At 43.5% G+C, this 19,457-nt stretch overlaps 1 protein-coding gene across 1 annotated transcript in view; it reads right to left on the bottom strand.

Annotated features, from left to right (window-relative positions):
- The window catches only part of rgs19 (regulator of G protein signaling 19), a 55,660-nt gene that overhangs the window by 10,501 nt on the left and 25,702 nt on the right, over nucleotides 1-19,457 (bottom strand). Inside the window, exons 3-5 of the mRNA XM_056274155.1 lie at nucleotides 2,102-2,274; nucleotides 1,493-1,573; nucleotides 1,167-1,401 (exon numbers count right to left, since the gene is read on the bottom strand). Of these exons, the coding sequence (XP_056130130.1) occupies nucleotides 1,167-1,401; nucleotides 1,493-1,573; nucleotides 2,102-2,274 (489 nt within the window). The remainder of the gene's footprint in view (nucleotides 1-1,166; nucleotides 1,402-1,492; nucleotides 1,574-2,101; nucleotides 2,275-19,457) is intronic.

Below are 19,457 nucleotides of genomic sequence, written 5' to 3'. Positions count from 1 at the left end.
CCAGATATTGAAACTACATAATTGAAAGCAAAAACAAAATTACAAGTTAGAGGTTATTATGCAAAATGTCCATTATTATCCATAACCGATGGCATTGCTGAGCTACTTCCTGGTTCTACTTACTGGACGTAGCGAGTAGTATCCATCAATAAACTAATGGGCCATGCAACTGATAAAAACAGATAAGGGGAAATCATCTACGTTATCTACATCTACACTGAGGCACTACTTTTTCTTTTTTTTGTAGTTGTTGAAAGGACAACTTTAAGACTCATATTTGGTTGCCCTGTAAGACAACATTGCAGGGTGTCTGGGTGGCACGACAGTCTATTCCGTTGCCTACCAACATGGGGATCGCCGGTTCGAATCCCTGTGTTACCTCCGGCTTTGTCGGGCATCCCTACAGACACAATTGGCCGTGTCTGTGGTTGGGAAGCCGAATGTGGGTATGTGTCCTGGTCGGTGCACTAGCGCCTCCTTTGTTCAGTCGGGGCGCCTGTTCGGGGGGGCGGGGACTGGGGAGAATAGTGTGAGCCCCCCACATGCTACGTCTCTCTGGTGAAATGAACGTCCTCACTGTCAGGTGAAAAGAAGCGGCTGGCGACTCCACGTGTATCGGAGGAGGCACGTGGTAGTCTGCAGCCCTCCCCGGATCGGCACAGGGGGTGGAGCAGCGATCGGGACGGCTCGGAAGAGTGACTTATTGGTCGGATACACTTGCAGACAAAAGGGAAGAAAATAAAAAAAAAGATCCCATTGCAAAGCCTTGCCTGGCCATGGTCCCATGTCCAAAATGTCCACAACGATGCCAGGGAGGGACATGATATCATAACAGACACGCATGACGGCAGAAACTACCAAAAGAAGATCCAGGATGTAAAATTACACATTTTACCTTTAATGCCAGAAGGCTAACACAAGCACATGTTTAATCTCTTAAGGCCCTGTGATGGCCTGGCGGCCTGTCCGGGGTATCTCCCCACCTGCCGCCCAATGACTGCTGGGATAGGCTCCAGCATCCCCACGACCCTGAGAGCAGGATAAGCGGTTTGGATAATGGATGGATGGAAGATCATGTCACCATCTTCTGTATTACATCTCCAACATGACACTGAAATGACAAGGGCAACAGCAGCACACCCTGACCGCTTTTGCCTCTCGCCTACCTCTTTAGGCGACAAGATGGAAACGTAATCTTCGTAGATTGAATGCGCCTTCTCCTCAATTCTGCTCATGTTGATTTCCTGTTTGAGGTCTTCGCAGGCCAGCCAGAAGAGCATGTTCTCTTCGCTGTACTCCGTACGCAGGAACTCTCGGAAAACGTTCCGACCCGCCGGGTTCTTCATCAGCTTCTCGAAGGACTGGGACCACAGATGTACCTCCTCCACCGAGGGTTTGGTGCTGAGGAGAGACCAGGAAAAAGGGTATTTTTTTTCCCTCATGAGTTTATACACTCACTCATTCACTCATTCATTTACAACAATTAACATACCAAGCTTCACAGTTTGGTATGGTTTCCATGTTGGTGTCCTGGGACTTCCTTCTTCTTCTTCTCCTCCTCTCCTCTTCATTCCTGACAGTGAGACTGACATAGTAAACCCGTCTTTCAGACAGCAAACACACACCAACCCACTCACCCCCCCCACACACACAAATACAAACATATATACACCACACACAGATACAAAACTGCAGTCGTGTAGACACATAGCTGTTATTAACTTTAATTTGTAGTTGTTTCACAATCTTCTGCTCGCTCCTTATGTGGAGTAATTACACAACTTACATGACATTATATGATTCTGTCAGCCTGCTCTGTCTCTCTCTCACTCTCTCTTGCTCTCTCTTCACCTATATCTATCACAAGCACACACACACACACACACACACACACACACTGTGTGTTAATTTACTATATGTGCCTATATGTGTGTGTGTGAGTATAATATTGCAAGAAAAAAGGAAAGGGTTTTTTTCTGCATGACAGTAAGCATTAGTAAATATATGTCTTGCAGTCATGCTCAAACCTTAAAATGCATGATCAGTGTGTGTGTGTGTGTGTGTCTTGTGTGTGTGTGTCTTGTGGTGTATATGGTCCTACCAGGAGCAGCTGCAACAGCAGCACCAGCAGAAACAACAGGCATTGGGCCGCTGGGAATTTTGGGTCGTGGTCGCTCCTCTCCCCCTTCCTGCACCCCCCAGCACCGAGGTCTCGCTGCGACCCCCTCCCATGGCCAGCTCGCCCCCTCGCTCCGCCGAGACAGGACCTGTGTACTGAAGAGCAAGAAAGAGAGACAGAGAGTGACTTAGAATTGCTAAGGTTGGTTTCCCCTATGCCAAGGACGGCTGATTGCACACTTTATAGAAAACAGCTGGGCAGCATGATGACCTTGTGATATGGGGAGATTACCCTTGTAATGATAGAGCTCACTGTCTACATGGTTAGGGGAGACGTTTACATTGTCGACAGTCGAGGTCTCTATAGAGGACATTTCATCCGTGTGTCGACCTTTAGGTAAGAGTGGCACAAAGAATTAAAATAGTTACTCTTCTTCATTCTCCAACTGGAATAATTTGAGCATGCAATTAAATTCAGCCTTTTGGTGGTGGAGAACCCTTCCTGGAAAAAAAACTCCAGTTCTCCTGATACGGTCCATAATTTTTTCCCCAATTTTAACTCCAATTTTACAATTCAGTTTTATTTGAATTTGAATTCAAATAAACTATATTAACAATACAATTAATAAAACTATAAATTTTAATAACTAATAAATAATTACTGTGCTAACAAATAAATCAATAATGATAACAATATATAATTACAATATAATAATAATAAAATAAATAATAAATATATTATTAATAAATAATTAATAAAAAACAATAAAATTTGATTCATTTTATAAATAAAATTAATAAAATAATAAAATGTATTGAATTTGAATTTTACAATTCAAACCCTAATTTTACAATGTTTAGTATTAAGTAACCTAAAATGGAAATTGAGAAAACAAGGAGGCCTATAGAGAAAGTGAAAGGTGGTGTGTAAAGTGATAAAAAATTAAAATTAAAATAAAAAAAAATTAAACGAGAGAAAGAGAGACTGACAAAATCAGTGAGGAAAAAGTTTTATATAATGTGAAAGGCTATTCGCACACAAACACTACACACATGTAGGCTTTCATTAAAGAGAGAATGGCTTGATGATGAGAGAAAGCAGGAGAAAGAGAGGGACAGACAGACAGAAAAGTAGGAGAGACAAGATAGGGTGGATGGGTAGATGAGGAGAAACGGAGGGAAACCCCACAGAGACCCAGCGGACCTTCTTCCATAGTATCCTTCTGGGAACTTAGCTCTGGGAACTGTCCCTACCAGGAATCATCAGCAATGCACAGAGCATGTTCTGTTTGTTTTCCACTGACTGGGGGTGACGGAAGGAGAAAAGGGAAGGCGATGATTCATAATGTGGCAGTGAAGCAATGGACATCATTAAGCACAGACCCTATACGCCGTAAACATTACGATGCTGTGACACCAGAGAAGGTCCATGGTGGAGGAAGTTGGAGCAATTGTACTTTGTGCATCGAAGAGAAGTAGTGTGAATTGCGTGGTTGTGCAATCTCAATGCACAAAATAAATATGATTTAACACAAAATGCGTGTAAAGATCCGATGCAATTTTGCTCTTTTGATTTCAATCTACGATCTTCTTGTAGTCCTACATATTTCTAGATTTTGCCAACAATGTTTTGCTGTCAACATGCTGAATACACTGTTCCACAAAACACTGAGAAGTGTTTATACACTTTGCTTTTGAGTCAAACTCCCATGACCTCCTCTGCCCAAATACTGATGAGTACTTGGATCTCACTGATTGTTCGTGGTAATGTTGCTGCTTCCATTACTTGTTCAGAAGTCAATTAGAAAGCCACAAGTTATTCAAGGACAAGTTGTTCTCGACGTTCAACCAATTTGCAATGGTTAACGTAACTAGCTCCGTCTCATGTGAGCAGGAACTTGTATCTGGTTGCACATCCTGAGGTGCAGCATTCAACTACCCGGGCCCATAAGAGAAGAGCGCTACTGGTAATGATAAGGGTTTCTGAACCCTTGAGCCCGGTAAGATGTCACGGGACAACATGGCACAGGCCAGCAGTGGAAAGACCCTTAATAGGGGTAAGAGACAGAGAGAGAGAGAGAGAGAGAGAGAGAGAGAGAGAGAGAGAGAGAGAGAGAGAGTTTGTGTGGAAATCATTGAGGAAGTGAAAGAAAGGGGGATATGGAGACAGACTGAGTAATGTGATGCATCATGTGATGGTGCTGTGATCTCACACACACACACACGCACGCGCACAAACTCTGACACAAACACATAAGAGGGAATATACAGCATACACAAATAAAACACGTGCACACGTACACGTACACGTACACACACACACACACACACAAATAAAACACGTGCACACGTACACGTACACGTACACGTACACACACACACACACATGCATTTGCATTTATACACTAGTAGGTCGTCAGATTGATAGTGTAGTTTTATCAGATTGAGACTGTCTCCTTCCCCCGCCGTGTCACGCGCAAGTTTTCTTGCACACCAAAAGCGAAACCACAACAATCTAATTACGATATCTACTTCTGGCAGCGGGCGGCAATGTGTACCAAAAATCATCGCACCAAATCACAGCTTTATCTTCTCCCTCGACGTGTAGGCTACGCAGCCCCCCCCCCAATTCCTCTATTGCTACCCTTAGACATCTTGCCCCAATGAAAATGACCTCATCCACTGCTAGCCCCAATCGAAAGCATATCCCAGCACACCCTAGCAAAGCGATGCTGGTAAATGACTGATTATATCCGCCAGGTGGCAGCCTAGAGGGGATTATGCGTTTGGCCGCGTGTGTCCGTATGTGTGTGTATCCATCCGCGGTTGCTCTCGCCAACTACTTCACCAATCGGCCTAAAATGTTATGTTTGATGAAGAACGGTGATTCATAACCTTGGGGAAACGTTTGTTCTCGCTATCGCCACTCCCTCTCTGAATTCACCGTCTAGCTCGCCCGACCCACACTGCTTTCTGTCGCAGCACGACATCAATGATGGAGTCACATCAGGCAGCGACAGTGTCGAACCCAAAAACAGCTGCAGCCGGGACGTCGCAGCCGGGACGCGAGACCGGGACGCGGCCGCCCCCCATGAATCCACTACAATTTTATGTATTCGGGTATGAGTTTTTAAAGTAAACGATAAACTCATATTTTGCAAGCCAGCAAATCATTCACTGCTGATCTCAGCACAGGAGGAACACTGGATGAACCAAAATAAATAATCCGCCCTATTCACCTTGCCACCACAAAAAAGTGCCATAGTCTCCAAAGTTAAAACTCTATAAGAATACAAATTTCAAGAGTAGGACCCTAAGAGCAGGATAAGTGGTTCTGATAATTAATGGATGGATGGATGGATGGATGGATGGATGGATGGATTAATCACAGTAACAGCTGTAAATCATCTCAGTAGCTACGATAAAACATTTGCCATGGCTGAGCTATGTTTTCTTTCCATTGTTTTAGAAATGAAAGTCAGTCAGCAGAGCAGCCATTCGCTTTGATTCATTTTATATCATGAAAACTGTGACGGTTAAACACATTTGAAGCATTTTCTTACTGTTGTTTTATTGCTTCAGAATGAATGAAAGTCAATCAGCAGAGCAGCCATTCACCTTCATTCATTTTATATCATGATAACCGCAATCCTTAAAGACATTTGAAGTCTTTTAATAAGGGCTTTGAATTACGATAGCCTGATCAGTCATGTCAGACTTGGTGGCTCTTGTGCGAGGGCTTATGAGGCTGAGCATCCACTGACTGACAGGCAAAATGTTTTTATTAGGTAGATAGTTTAGCTTCAGCACTGAAAAAAGTTTTGTTTTGGGTTTTTTTCCATTTTCCCCATTCAATCAACTTGAGCACTGGGCAAAAGTCTTTATTATAATGGCAGGGAAAACACCGATTTTTCTGTCCATGTGTGTGTGTATTTCCCTTCTCCCGGTAGGTGAAAAAAGGGGGTGGTTTGTTGCCCAATGTGAACATCAGAGAAGGGGCGATACGTACACCTGGCGGAGATCTGCACTCCACTGAGTTCACTCCTCTAGTCTCGGAGCATTGTTTTGATATGCTTGGCTTGTGCGGGGAAACACAAGGTAAACTTGGCTGAAATCAAATGTTTTCTTACCACAAAATGATGCCTCACCGCCTGACTACACTAATGCTCATGCTGCTCGAGCTACCAAACAAGGTGAGGAGGGTATTGCCCTAACTTATAACTCTTATCTTTAGTCTTGGCTCAAAATCTGATACTAAATTTGATTCTTTTGAGGTGTAAGTCATGTCTCCCTCTGCAACAGCCATGAACAGCTCTGTCCAGGTTAATGGACTCCTGCCATTTTACCGTGTTGTTCTCTACCGGCCACCTGGGCCATACTCCCAATTCTGAGATGATTTCACAGAATTTTTGTCAGACCGTGCTACTGCTGCTGACAACAACTTAAATCTTGGTGAATTAAATATCCACCTAAATAGAACATCCCGTCCTCTTGGAAAGGCTTTTTCAGCAGTTCTTTATACCTTTGGTTTTGTTCAGTATGTCGACGACGTCACCAATCACGGTGGCAACACACTTGATCTGATTCCAGCAAGTGGTGTAGTTATTTCTGATCTGACCGTCCCTCCTCTTACATCTGCTGTGTCAGACCATTTTCTTATCAAATTTCAGGCGGCACTTTCTTGTCCTCGCCGCTGTGGCAGCAATGTGTTCAGCACCCATCATATCAGCCTATCAACCCAGATAGCACTTGGTGGTAGAATGCCAGAAGCCCTGGCTCCCTTCATCGTGTTGACTGGCTCTGATGACAGTTTTACTACGCAACCTAAATGCAACTCTTTCTAATCCTATCGAGTCAGTGGCACCTCTACTACCAAAATAAGACACCAAAGAAAATTAACACCCTGGTTTACTGATGAGACATGTGCACTTAAACTAGCTTGGAGGAAACTTGAAATCCAAACTTGAAGTCTTTCATTTTGTGTGGTACAACTGTCTGTTAAGTTATAAGCAAGCACTGTCAGCAGCTAAAGCAAAACGTTTTTCTCACCTAATTAATGTCAGTAAACACAAGCCTAGATTTCTCTTTGACACTGTAGCTAAACTGACTCAAAAGCAACCTTCTACTAACTGCTCCCCATTTATTACCCATGATTTCCTGAAAAGTTTGGCAATAAAATTGAAGATATTTGAAACAAAATAAGTAATCTACCTACAGACCATGTGATTCCACTTTCTTATAAGGACTCTCAGACTGTCCCTGTACTTTCATGTTTTGAGACTATCACACTAGAAACATTGTCCAAGCTGGTTTTGGCAGCCAAACCTACAACTTGCTTCTTGACCCCCCTCTCTGCTAAACTTTTCAAAGAACTTTGGTGGTTCTTGGGTCCCCCGATACTAAATATTATAAATTTATCTCTTACCTTTGGCAGTGTTCCTACTAGTTTTAAAACTGCCATAGTTAAATCTCTCTTAAACAAACCAAGTCTTGATCTGGGGTTTCTCAGTCACTATAGACCAATCCGCAACCTACCAAATTTTTGGACAGAGTTATAACTGATCAACTTTCAGCATATCTTTCCAACATCAATCTCTTTGAACCATTTTGATCTACATTTAGAGCCTGTAATTCCACGGAAATTGGACTCATACAAGTGGTGAGAGGACTTTTGTTTGCTATGGATTCCAATTCCATGACGGCTCTACTGTTGCTCGATCTTAGCACAGATTTTGACACCATTGATCCTTATATACTTTTGAACCGCCTTGAGAATTACCTAGGTGTTTCAGGTCTGGCTCTGTCCTGGCTTGAGTCTTACTTATCTGATAGAACACAGTCAGGAGAATTTATGAAAGGATTGAGCGGCATCTGCAGCCGCTAAACATGCCCAAATAAGACAAAAAGAAACCACGTGATTCTCAAAGCACATGCAATGGGTAAAATGCACCCTTAACTATGCTGCCAAGCAAGTTGCGTCTCTGTGTTATTTGCCTGTATTTAAATTAGGTAATATGCATACATTTGGCACAAAATTGGCCCCCTTCTATGCAAATGAGTCTAATTGCAAAAAAGTCCAATTCGCAAACACCAGTGATAATAGCCACATGCAGTTAGAGTAAAAATTATTAGCCTCTTCAGAGAGTTGGTGGTAACTGAAGTGCATTTATAAGGGGTGTCATGTCCAGACTTTCCAGTGATCATGGCCGCAGTGATCGTAGCCAGGCAAAGACATCGTCATGCCAGGCATGCTCATGAGCAGTAATTTGAAGCAGAATATCACATTTTGATTTAACTGAGACCAAAATCATTTGCATATATACATTGCCAGGCCAAACAATCTTTGCTGTACTTGATGACATCATGGATTACATTGAGCCTGCCCACTGTGTCCTTGGCACAATGCCACCCTTTACACTTTACCACATAGATAATTGCAATCAGTCACAAAACAATGGCAAATTGCTCTCTGCTGCAAAACGTATGGCCTTTACACTGTAATATCATTAGCACAATATTTTTTGTGAATTGAACCTTGAGACGGGGCAGATAGTGTTTGCAAGTGATGCACAATTCATGGTGCTATCAGCGGCTGCAGTCCACTCTTTGTGAATTCGTCCCAGTGTGTCTTGGTAATGTTACATCTGATTTCTCTGCAGTGAAATATGGTGTACCCCAGGGCTGAATTCTTGGTCCTTTGTTATTCTCCCTTTACATCTCTGCTCTTGCGTTATTACACAGAGCTATATAATAAATTTCCACTGCCACGCTGATGCTACTCAGCTGTATGCACCTGTCAAGTCAGACAATCATTTTCATATCAGAAATACAGAAGCATACTTGTCTGCAGTGAAAAAAAACTGTACTCACACTAGGCACAGTTGCCTTGTACCATGACCGAGCACAACTGCCCCCCCCACTCTCCCGCTGGCCTGTGCTCAAACTGCGCCAAACGTTCCAGGCCCAACCGAGCACGCTTACATCATCACGATGCAACTTATTGTGTTGAGAGAGAAGCGCTCTCACATAGCACAATGAACTTTATGATTTTATTTTATTTTTGGTCTATTTGGAGTTGTTTTAGGCATGCTGACACATGACCATCTCACGTTTATCAATTATGCAATGCAGTGATTTTCAGTAAATTATTCCAGCATGTTTTTTTTTGAATGGGGCAGTCGCATAACTGACATCATAGCATTTGAGTTCCATGCTTGGGTACGGTTAGCAATCACACTAAATGCGTACTGTGCTCAAGTCCAACTGAACTGTGCTCGAGCCCACCTCTTCAATTGGGCCAGCGTATGGTACACCGAACCATGCCTGAGCACGGTATGGAGCAATCACACTGGTCAAATGAACTGGACTTTGGGGTTCAAATGTGCTTGGCCACAGTACGGATCCCCTAGTGCGAGTACACTCTGGGATTGGCCCTGCAAGAAAAGTCACCTTTATAACCAATAAATGGTATCTCTTGACAACTGTATGAGCTCCCAAAGTTCCACAGCCAAAAATCCTGGTGTTATTTTTGATCAATCACAATCTCTTGAATTTCACATTAGAGAAATCACCAAGACCTCCTTTTTCCACCTATGAAACAATGAAAAATCTGGTCTTTTCTGACCATGGTTGATGCTGTGATCCCGATCCTTATTTTTGTTTCATCCAGATTAGATAACTGCAATGTCCTTTTTTTCCGGGCTGCCACACGCCAACACTAAAAACCTATAGCTGGTTATAAAATGCTGTTGCTAGAATATTAACTAAAGAAAAAAAAGTTTGACCATATCACACCTCTTCTAGCATCCCTTCACCGGTTCCCCGTTCATGCCTGATCTGACCTTAAAATGCTACTTTTAACATATAAAAACACTCAATGGGCTTGCCCCTCATACGTATTTCTCAGATATTATACAGCCTTATGTACTTTCTTTTGCTCTCCATTCTCAAAGTGCAGGCCTCCCCTCTGTCCCTAGAGTTAAAAAGAAGTCGGCAGGCTGCAGGGCCTTCTCTTACCATGCCCCCTTTCTTTGGAATGGTCTCCCAGCCACCATCAGAGAACCTAACTCTGTAGACTCTTTCAAATCTAAACTGAAAACCCATCTGTTCTAGTTAGCTTTCAACTAGTTGTCTTATTCCCTTGATAGTTTGACTTACTTCTGACCTTTTTGCCAACTATCTTCTTTTGGAAGGGTCTCAGTCTCAATGTATTTATAACTGTAGGTCTTAGCAATAATGTCTTGGTTTTGTCCCACTGACTAGAATGTTCCTAATGTTTCTTAATGCATCGCACCATTCTAACCTTGTTTACAAGTAACTCTGAGCACGTGCCCACATTGTGCACTAGTCCCTCCCTCTCTTCTCTTCTCACATCTTCTTTCGCTCTCTGTTTGAATGCTGTGTCGAAGTCTGCCTCACCTCTTGTGTGTATGTGAAGTCTATTCTCTCTGCAGAGCTCCACTGAGCAGAGCTGGGTTTATGGCGTGGGATCCCGCCGGCTCCTGACTGCATCTGTGAGGTTCCTGACATTGTCTTGGATGGACACAAATTCACTAAATTTGCTTTGCACTCTCTTTACAAGTTTATTACCTGGTATATTTAAATTCGCTAAATTTTATGCATTAACTATGTACTCTACATTACCTCGCTCTGTGTAATCTATGATGTTACATTATAATTCTGTTATTTTTATGTACTTTGTGCATTTGACACCTATTTGCATGTATGTCCGTCCTGGAAGAGGGATCCCTCCTGTTTCTCTTCCTGAGCTTTCACCCATATTTTTTCCTGATGAGGTTTTTCTTGTGGAGATTTTTCTCCATTCAGGTTTAGGGTCAAAGGATAGAGGGTGTTGCTCATATGTTGTATACTGTTGTATATTGTACTGAGTGTAAAGCTCGTCAGGACTACCTTATAAATTTGGGCTATACAAATAAACTTGACTTGACTAGACACACACACACACACACACACACACACACACACACACACACACACGTGGTAGATAATATCATGGCCTATTATCACTAGATTGGGTGAGTTTGTTATTTTTAATTTCTGTAAAGTAGTCTTATGGGACAGCTCTCCTCACAGTTATCCCCAGCTGACTCCTGTCTCTCTCTTTCATCGGGACCGGTCTGCCAATGCATGGAGTGAGGGACTATGGGAAAATGGGGAAACCCACCCATGTTTTGAAAGCCTGGTTTTGATACAAATACACCCACTGACAAAAATAAATCAGTGTGTTAGTCGCTATGATTTTCAAAATTCAGACCCTGTAAGCAACCTGGTTTTCTATTTGATTGTCTCAGGCAAATGATCGAATGGTTCAACATCAGCGTGAGCCAAAATCTGCTAGTTTAATTTGGCGTGCCGCCATATTGGCTGATGTAAAATGGGCTGCGATTAATTCTCACATAGCTATATTTACTTTGATTGGTGGTGCTGGAAAAGGTTAGTGCTACATTAATTCTAAAAACACTGGAGATGACTGTATATCAACACTACATTACTTGTGATCGGTTGGAACTTTTTATGTCGTAATAATAATAATAATAATAAATTGAGTTTGTATAGTGCTTCTCATCTGCAGAGACAGATCTCGAAGCGCTTCACAGATAAAAGACTAGATCCATTATCCAAGCCGCTTATCCAGAGTCGGGTTGTGGGATGCTAGATGTCTTAGAAAGAAAGAAGAAAGAAAGCCACTTTATTTTGTCATTATATTGTTTCAACAAATTGTATTCTTACAATGTATGAGTTCTCCGCATTTAACCCATCCTATTGTATAGGAGCAGTGGGCAGCTGCAGCGCCCGGGGACCAACTCCGGTTCTTCTTTCCATTGCCTCGCTCAGGGGCACAGGCAGGAGTATTAGCCCTAGCATGCATGACTTTTTGATGGTGGGAGGAAACCGGAACACCCGGAGGAAACCCACTCAGACACGGGGAGAACATGGGGCGGCCTGGGGTTTGAACCCAGGACCTTCTTGCTGTGAGGCAACAGCGCTAACCACTGGGCCACCGTGCCACCATGTTTATATTATATCATAAAATTGCTGTAATACAGCCCATAGATTTTCCTTTATTCTTTTATATTTCTCTGCAGTGTTGCTCTGATGTTGCTGCACCCAGTATTGGAATTTTCATATGTCTGTAACGTATTTATCTGCATGGTTAACATGTCTGATAAACATGCTCTGGTTCTCCAATCCCGGTGTTTTGATGTCACCAGGTGCTATCGCTGTGTTTACACACATTTAAACAAAATGTTATGTCTATTCTTAAACTTACATTATTTTTCATATATTATATGGCAACCCACCCATTGTGTGCATCAAAGTGTTTATAGCTAATGTTTATTAAGCTAATCAGTAATGCTAATTGTTGCAACAGGCTTTGAAGCATTTTATCCGTTTCTTGGTGTGTCTTTTAATTCAAAAGTGAATTAGAAGTAAATGATTAAGTTGATTATAAATTGACATTTTATTAAAATGAATGCCCGTTAGAAGAATATGTCAAATTTGTCAGTGGACCCAAACTACTCAGAGACGGTTTTAAGTGGCAACCCTTCAAGGTATGCATGCTTGATGATTGTCAAGGCACGAGTCCCCTGACAGAGTTCGGCACGTACGTTTGATGGAGGGATTAGTCTCTGTCAAAGAGAGAGGAAACGGCATGTACTAGTGTTAGGGGCTGAGGCACCCTTGCTCAGGTGCATTTTAGCAGTGATCGGTACAGTTGTGACCAGAGCTCAAACTAGTACTTTTAGGACATGGGTGAGACTCCCACCTAAATGTGAATACACTGCTGAGATGGGTGAGCGGTGTCAGTGGTTGAATGTGTCTGTCATCACTTGAACATTGAACACTGAACTGTACTTGCTGTAAGCTCCAGCTGCTTTGTCTCCTCTCACCATTGGCAGGCGACAGAGTAGTAGCAGCAGATTTACTACAGGAATACTGCCCACACCCCACAACTAACTCCTTCCCTTTCATTAAGCAATGATGGGTATGGTGCCTTTGAGCAAAGCACTGCCGCACCATTAGCTCAGAGGCGGACAGTAGAAGACAAGTGCAAGTGGGAGTGACTGTATGAACATTACAGATGTTCAAACAACTGTTTGAATGTCTGCTGTGTCCGATAGGCCCAAGGAACGCGGCCCCTGCCTGGAGCTGCGCATAAGCAAGAAGTACCGAGGGCGGTCTGACAGGATGTGGAAGCGGGGCAAGCTAAGCTAACTGCTAGCCCATGCAGACCGGCAGTTCCGACATTAATCCTGGCTGGCGATTATTCCCTTGGACAGTGATTTTTTTTTTCTAGTTTGGATGTATGTGTTAGTTTAGATATATGTGTTAGTACGTGTGTTCTTGAAGTTCTTGTAGTTTTTGGATATGTTTTTGTCTTTGTGTTGCATTGCTGTGGGCTGGGGGAAACAATATTTCGTTTCACTTCATGTACATGACAAATAAAGTGTTCCTGATCCCTGATTCAGCGGTATGGAAAATAAAAACAGAGCATGCTCAGTGTAAGGTCTCTGGACACATACAGATAACCCTATTTGAAACACTGGAGAATAGGGAACTAAATCAAAAATATTCTTTGGCAAGGTGCCCTTGACCAAGGCATGTAACTCCATAACCATTGCATTGGGGCCCCTCAGGAGAAACACAGTAGATGACTGTGGTTAAACCAAGCAGCTCATAGATATTGTGTAGTGTGCAGGATCTGTTGACTGTGTGTGTTTTCACTTTTCAAAGTAGTGAGAGAAAGAAAGAAAGACTTGAAAAGTCTGAGTACGGTTTTCACTTCCTGTTTTGTTCCACATGCTACCTTGTGTGTCAAATCAAGAGCCAAAACATTATGACCATCTGCCCAATATGCTGTTGGTCCTCTTTGTGCTGCCAAAACAACACCAACCCACCAAGGCATGGACTCTACAAGACCCCTGAAGGTTCCTTTGGTATCTGGTACCAAAACATTAGCAGCAGATCCTTCAAGTCCTGTAAGTTGCGAGGTGGAGCCACTATGGATTGGACTTGTTAGTCCAACACATCCCGCAGATGCTCAATCAGATCGAGATCTGGAGAATTTGGAAGCCAGGGCAACACCCGGAACACTTCATCATGTTCCTCAAACCATTCCCGAACAATGTGTGCAGTGTGGCAGGGTGCATTATCCTGCTGAAAGAGGCCACTGCCATCAGGGAATACCAAGGAAGGGGTGCATCTGGTCAGCAAAAATGTTAAGGTAGGTGGCACGTGTGAAACTGATGTCCACATGAATGGCCAGACCCAGGGTTTCCTAGCAGAAAATTGCCCAGAGTATCATACTCCCTCCATCAGCTTGTCATCTTTCCACAGTGCATCCTGGTGCCATCACTTCCCCAAGTAAATGGCACACACGTACATGGCCTTCCACATGATCTAAAGGAAAATGGGACTCATCAGACCAGGCGACCTTCTTCCATTGCTCCAAGGTCCAGTTCTGATGATTGCGTGCCCATTGTAGGTGCTCCCGACGGTGGACAGGGGTCATCATGGGCACTCTGACTGGTCTACGGCTATGCAGCCTCTGACAGGGTCCGATCCAATGTGTGTTGTGACACATTCATCCCGCAACCATCATTAACATTTTCTGACTTGTGCCACAGTAGACCTTCTGTCAGTTTGGACCAGATGGGATAGCCTTCATTGCTCTTATGCATCATGAGCCTTGGGTGCCCAACACCCCAGCGTTTCCAATACATCGGCTCTACTTTGGTGGCTCACCCAGGTAGATTAAGATCCGCCCAGGTAGATAACATCTGAATTCCAATTTTTTTTTCAGTGAAGACGTGCAATTGTCATTTCATAATGCACACAGAGTAGTGGACCATAAGCCCCCCACCCCCCACCCACTCCCCTCCCTTCTTAAGACAACACGCATGTCAGGTGTGCGTGACACAGCAATTAACTTGGTACATCAATTTCAAAGGGAGACTGGCAGTGTCAAGGTTTTCTGAGGTAGGTTAACTTTTTTCCTAACTCGATAATAAAAACACCACACTAAGCAGGTTGTGTACTTGATGCCTAAAAAGAACGCTGCATCCCGCTCCTTGAATAATCAATTCACATCGCTGTTTATCCACAGCTTTTGGTTAGGAAACACCTTTATTGTCTTTTGTATTAAGATATTTTCTGTGCAAATGTTTCTGCATCCGAGGACTGATCCAGCATAGTCCTCAAGGTTTGTTCCTTCTGCGAACAAATCCCAGTGAAGATGGGGCGACTTTAAATGCTCCTGGGATGTTCGCTTAGACTCGTTCCAGAATGTTGTGCTCTCTTGTTTGGAAATTCATTTTTGTGAAATTTGGGCATGACCAGCTTGAGATCCGCGTGACTGAAGTCCCCTGCTACAACGATGACACCATCTGGGTGCACCACAAGCTGTTTGCTAATGCCGTCATGTAGCTTTTCCAATGCTAATTTAGCCTGAGCTTGTTGGGGGGGGGGGGTGTATACTGCCATGATTGTTATTGTCGTGAATTCCCTCGAAAGAAAGAACGGTCTGCACCTTATCATTAGGGGCTCCAAGTCTGGGCAGCAGTGTTTATCCGCCATGTCCGTGGCTGTTGTTAACGTAGACACACACCTCCTCTGCTCTTCCCAGAGTCCCTTGTCTGGTCTGGTCTGAAGTCAGGTAACTCGATAGCAGCATCTGGAACGTTGTAGTTCAACCAGGTTTCTGTGCCGATCGTCGCACAGTGAGGCACAGTTCTCACTCTGATCTCATCCATCTTGTTGGTAAGAGACCTGGAGTTGGCGAGGAAGAGGCTCGGTAGCACTGGTCTATATGGTTAGTCTTTACCCTAGCACATAGCCAAGCTCACGTCTCCCGCTTCTGATTCCTCCGCCGCCTGTGTGGTTTCGCTGCTGGGATGGCAATTCTGATGGGCTCCGAGGTGTGTAGGATCTCCGGGGCGATGAAAGTTGCATCAAATCTGAAAGCTGTGTGGTGATCGCTGATGCAAACTAGCTGGGATCAATCGTATGTGCAAAAGGCTACTGCTTTTCTGACAGAAGATAGACTAAGAGATAAAAAAGAAAAAAGAAAGAGAAAAGAGAGAGAGAGTGGGGCTACTGCGTCTGCACATGCCACCATCTTGACATATATTTTGAAAATGGAAAATGTATTTTAATATGCAGTTATCTAATAATAGTAATAAATAATAATGTAATATGGATAGTTATTTATTTTGAGTAGTTATTCTTTTGCAATAAATAGTTATTCATAAACCTTTGACTAGTTTATTACTGAACCCACCCATCACATGCCGCGTCGTCACACGCAGCACCATCACATGCCACACCGTCACATGCCACGCCATCCACCACCACAAGTAAATTCTCAGTTCAGAAACACTGCACCCTGCCGCTGGTTTGTGGCTTGACCCTCCTCGGGCCACTGTTGCAAGGTACTCACCACTGCTGACCGGGAGCACCCCACTGCCTTGCCGTTTCAGAGATGCTCTGACCCAGTCGTCCGGCCATAACTATTTGGCCCTTGTCAAAGTCGCTCAGGTCTTTATTCCTGCCCATTTCTCCTACATCCAACACGTTGACTACAAGAACTGATTGTCCACTTACCATCTAATCTACCCTGACTTTGACATGTGCCCTTGTTTGGACATGATCCACGTTATTTGGTTGACTTGTGAGTGGTCATAATGTTTTGGCTCATCAATGGATGCATGTGTGTAATGTCATGTAGCCTCGTCTGATTAAAATTCTCCCTCCAAACTCCTGTCAAACATACATGCAAAACCACATACCTACAGACAAACACACACACAAGCACACACACATATGTGGCTGACTTCCTTGTCATCTTCACAGATCTCTGTAAATATTCTTTTTAACCTTTATTCTTCCAGGGAAGGGCGAGGAAGAACTCACACTTGTTCTCAACACCGCCCTGCTTTACATTCACACACTTCCACATATTCATATCCGAGAGCGGCCAAGTACAACCAAAGACTTCTATTGTCGGATACTGGCATATTTCCAGGCACTATTTCTCACCAAGCAGTACCACTGTAGAAATGAGAGATTCAGTGCCTTGCTAAAGGGAATCTTTACAAAAGCTCTGCATGCAGGGGCAAACATTATGATTAAGCTACCCTCAGCCAGATCGTCCCATCCTCTACTCAAACAAGCACACTTTCTGGACAGAGGCCGTCCCACTGCCTTAAGGTCCACAAATTGTGAAGTGGGGGCCTCTGTCTATAGACCACATAAGGTTGTGATTTAATTATATACATGTAAATATATTTCTCATGTTGTCTTTAAACATAACATTGCCACAGAAGTGTCATGGGAGTTGTGATCTGCTCTGCTGTATACTCACACATAGCATGCATGTGGTGCTGATGTTTACAGTTTGACCAATCAGAGGCCACCTTTTAGTGAGTTGATGGTAATGGCATTTTGAACTGGGCATTGTTCTACATGGGGAGAGTGTGGTTTGATGGAGATGAAAAACATGCACCAAGCGGGCAATTTTTGGGTAAATCACAAGTGAAGAACATTTCTAGGCGTCCAGACTGAAAACTGGGTGACATTCAGGTGGAAAGTGGAAGTTTGCTACATATGTATCGCAACATAAAGGTAGTGCAGATATTTCATGATATACATATGTTTATTCTTAAATATGGTGGCGGGTAAGGGAACTGGCTTTCATACCTCAGTCAACTGCTTGAGCTAAAAGGATGCTAGATTGACAGCAGGGATGGTTGAGCCATTAGAAGACAACAAGACAGTCCAAGCACAGTCGCTTCACTGACCTCCCTCAATGTCTGGAAGACTGCGGCTAGTGAGCACCGGGAGCTAGCTTGCCATTTCATTACTGAAAATAAAAACAGCAGAGTAGGAAGAGGTTGTCATTGACTAGTTCTGAAAATGAACTCTGCTTTGGTTATTTGGCAATATTTCGTTTTCAGCTTAATCAGTTTCAAACAGGCCCTGTGGAAAACCTGCAAGACGTGACACGGCAAATGCATAAAAGCATCTTAACACCATAAAGATTTACATGATATATGTATGATGAAAAAGTCCCATGAAGTAAAAAAAAAAAACAAAACAAAAAAAAAGCATTTTTTTGAGCACGTCTAATTTACTGTTAGGCCACTATGCACTGTAAAAAATGTCTGTAGCTTTTACTGCGAAAAACTGTCAAACCATGACAGTAAAAAGACCGTAAACTCTAAATAGGTTGAATACTGTTTCTGTCTCAGTGAGACACCGTGCATATATATACACTCACCGGCCACTTTATTAGGCACACCTGTCCAACTGCTCGTTAACGCAAATTTCTAATCAGCCAATCACATGGCAGCAACTCAATGCATTTAGGCATGTAGACATGGTCAAGACGATCTGCTGCAGTTCAAACCGAGCATCAGAATGGGGAAGAAAGGTGATTTAAGTGACTTTGAATGTGGCATGGTTGTTGGTGCCAGACGGGCTGGTCTGAGTATTTCAGAAACTGCTGATCTACTGGGATTTTCACGCAAAACCATCTCTAGGGTTTACAGAGAATGGTCCGAAAAAGAGAAAATATCCAGTGAGCGGCAGTTCTGTAGGCGAAAATGCCTTGTTGATGCCAGAGGTCAGAGGAGAATGGCCAGACTGGTTCGAGCTGATAGAAAGGCAACAGTAACTCAAATAACCACTCATTACAACCGAGGTATGCAGAAGAGCATCTCTGAACGCACAACACGTCGAACCTTGAGGCAGATGGGCTACAGCAGCAGAAGACCACACCGGGTGCCACTCCTGTCAGCTAAGAAGAGGAAACAGGCTACAATTCGCACAGGCTCACCAAAATTGGACAATAGAAGATTGGAAAAACGTTGCCTGGTCTGATGAGTCTCGATTTCTGCTGCGACATTCGGATGGTAGGGTCAGAATTTGGCGTCAACAACATGAAAGCATGGATCCATCCTGCCTTGTATCAACGGTTCAGGCTGGTGGTGGTGGTATAATGGTGTGGGGGATATTTTCTTGGCACACTTTGGGCCCCTTAGTACCAATTGAGCATCGTGTCAACACCACAACCTACCTGAGTATTGTTGCTGACATGTCCATCCCTTTATGACCACAGTGTTCCCATCTTCTGATGGCTACTTCCAGCAGGATAACGCGCCATGTCATAAAGCTCGAATCATCTCAGACTGGTTTCTTGAACATGACAATGAGTTCACTGTACTCAAATGGCCTCCACAGTCACCAGATCTCAATCCAATAGAGCACCTTTGGGATGTGGTGGACCGGGAGATTCGCATCATGGATGTGCAGCCGAC

Source organism: Lampris incognitus, chromosome 2 (genome assembly GCF_029633865.1).
Source record: "Lampris incognitus isolate fLamInc1 chromosome 2, fLamInc1.hap2, whole genome shotgun sequence".
Lineage (NCBI taxonomy): Eukaryota > Metazoa > Chordata > Actinopteri > Lampriformes > Lampridae > Lampris > Lampris incognitus.
Note: the sequence above shows the minus strand (reverse complement) of the source record. Positions and strands in the feature narration are given on the sequence as shown.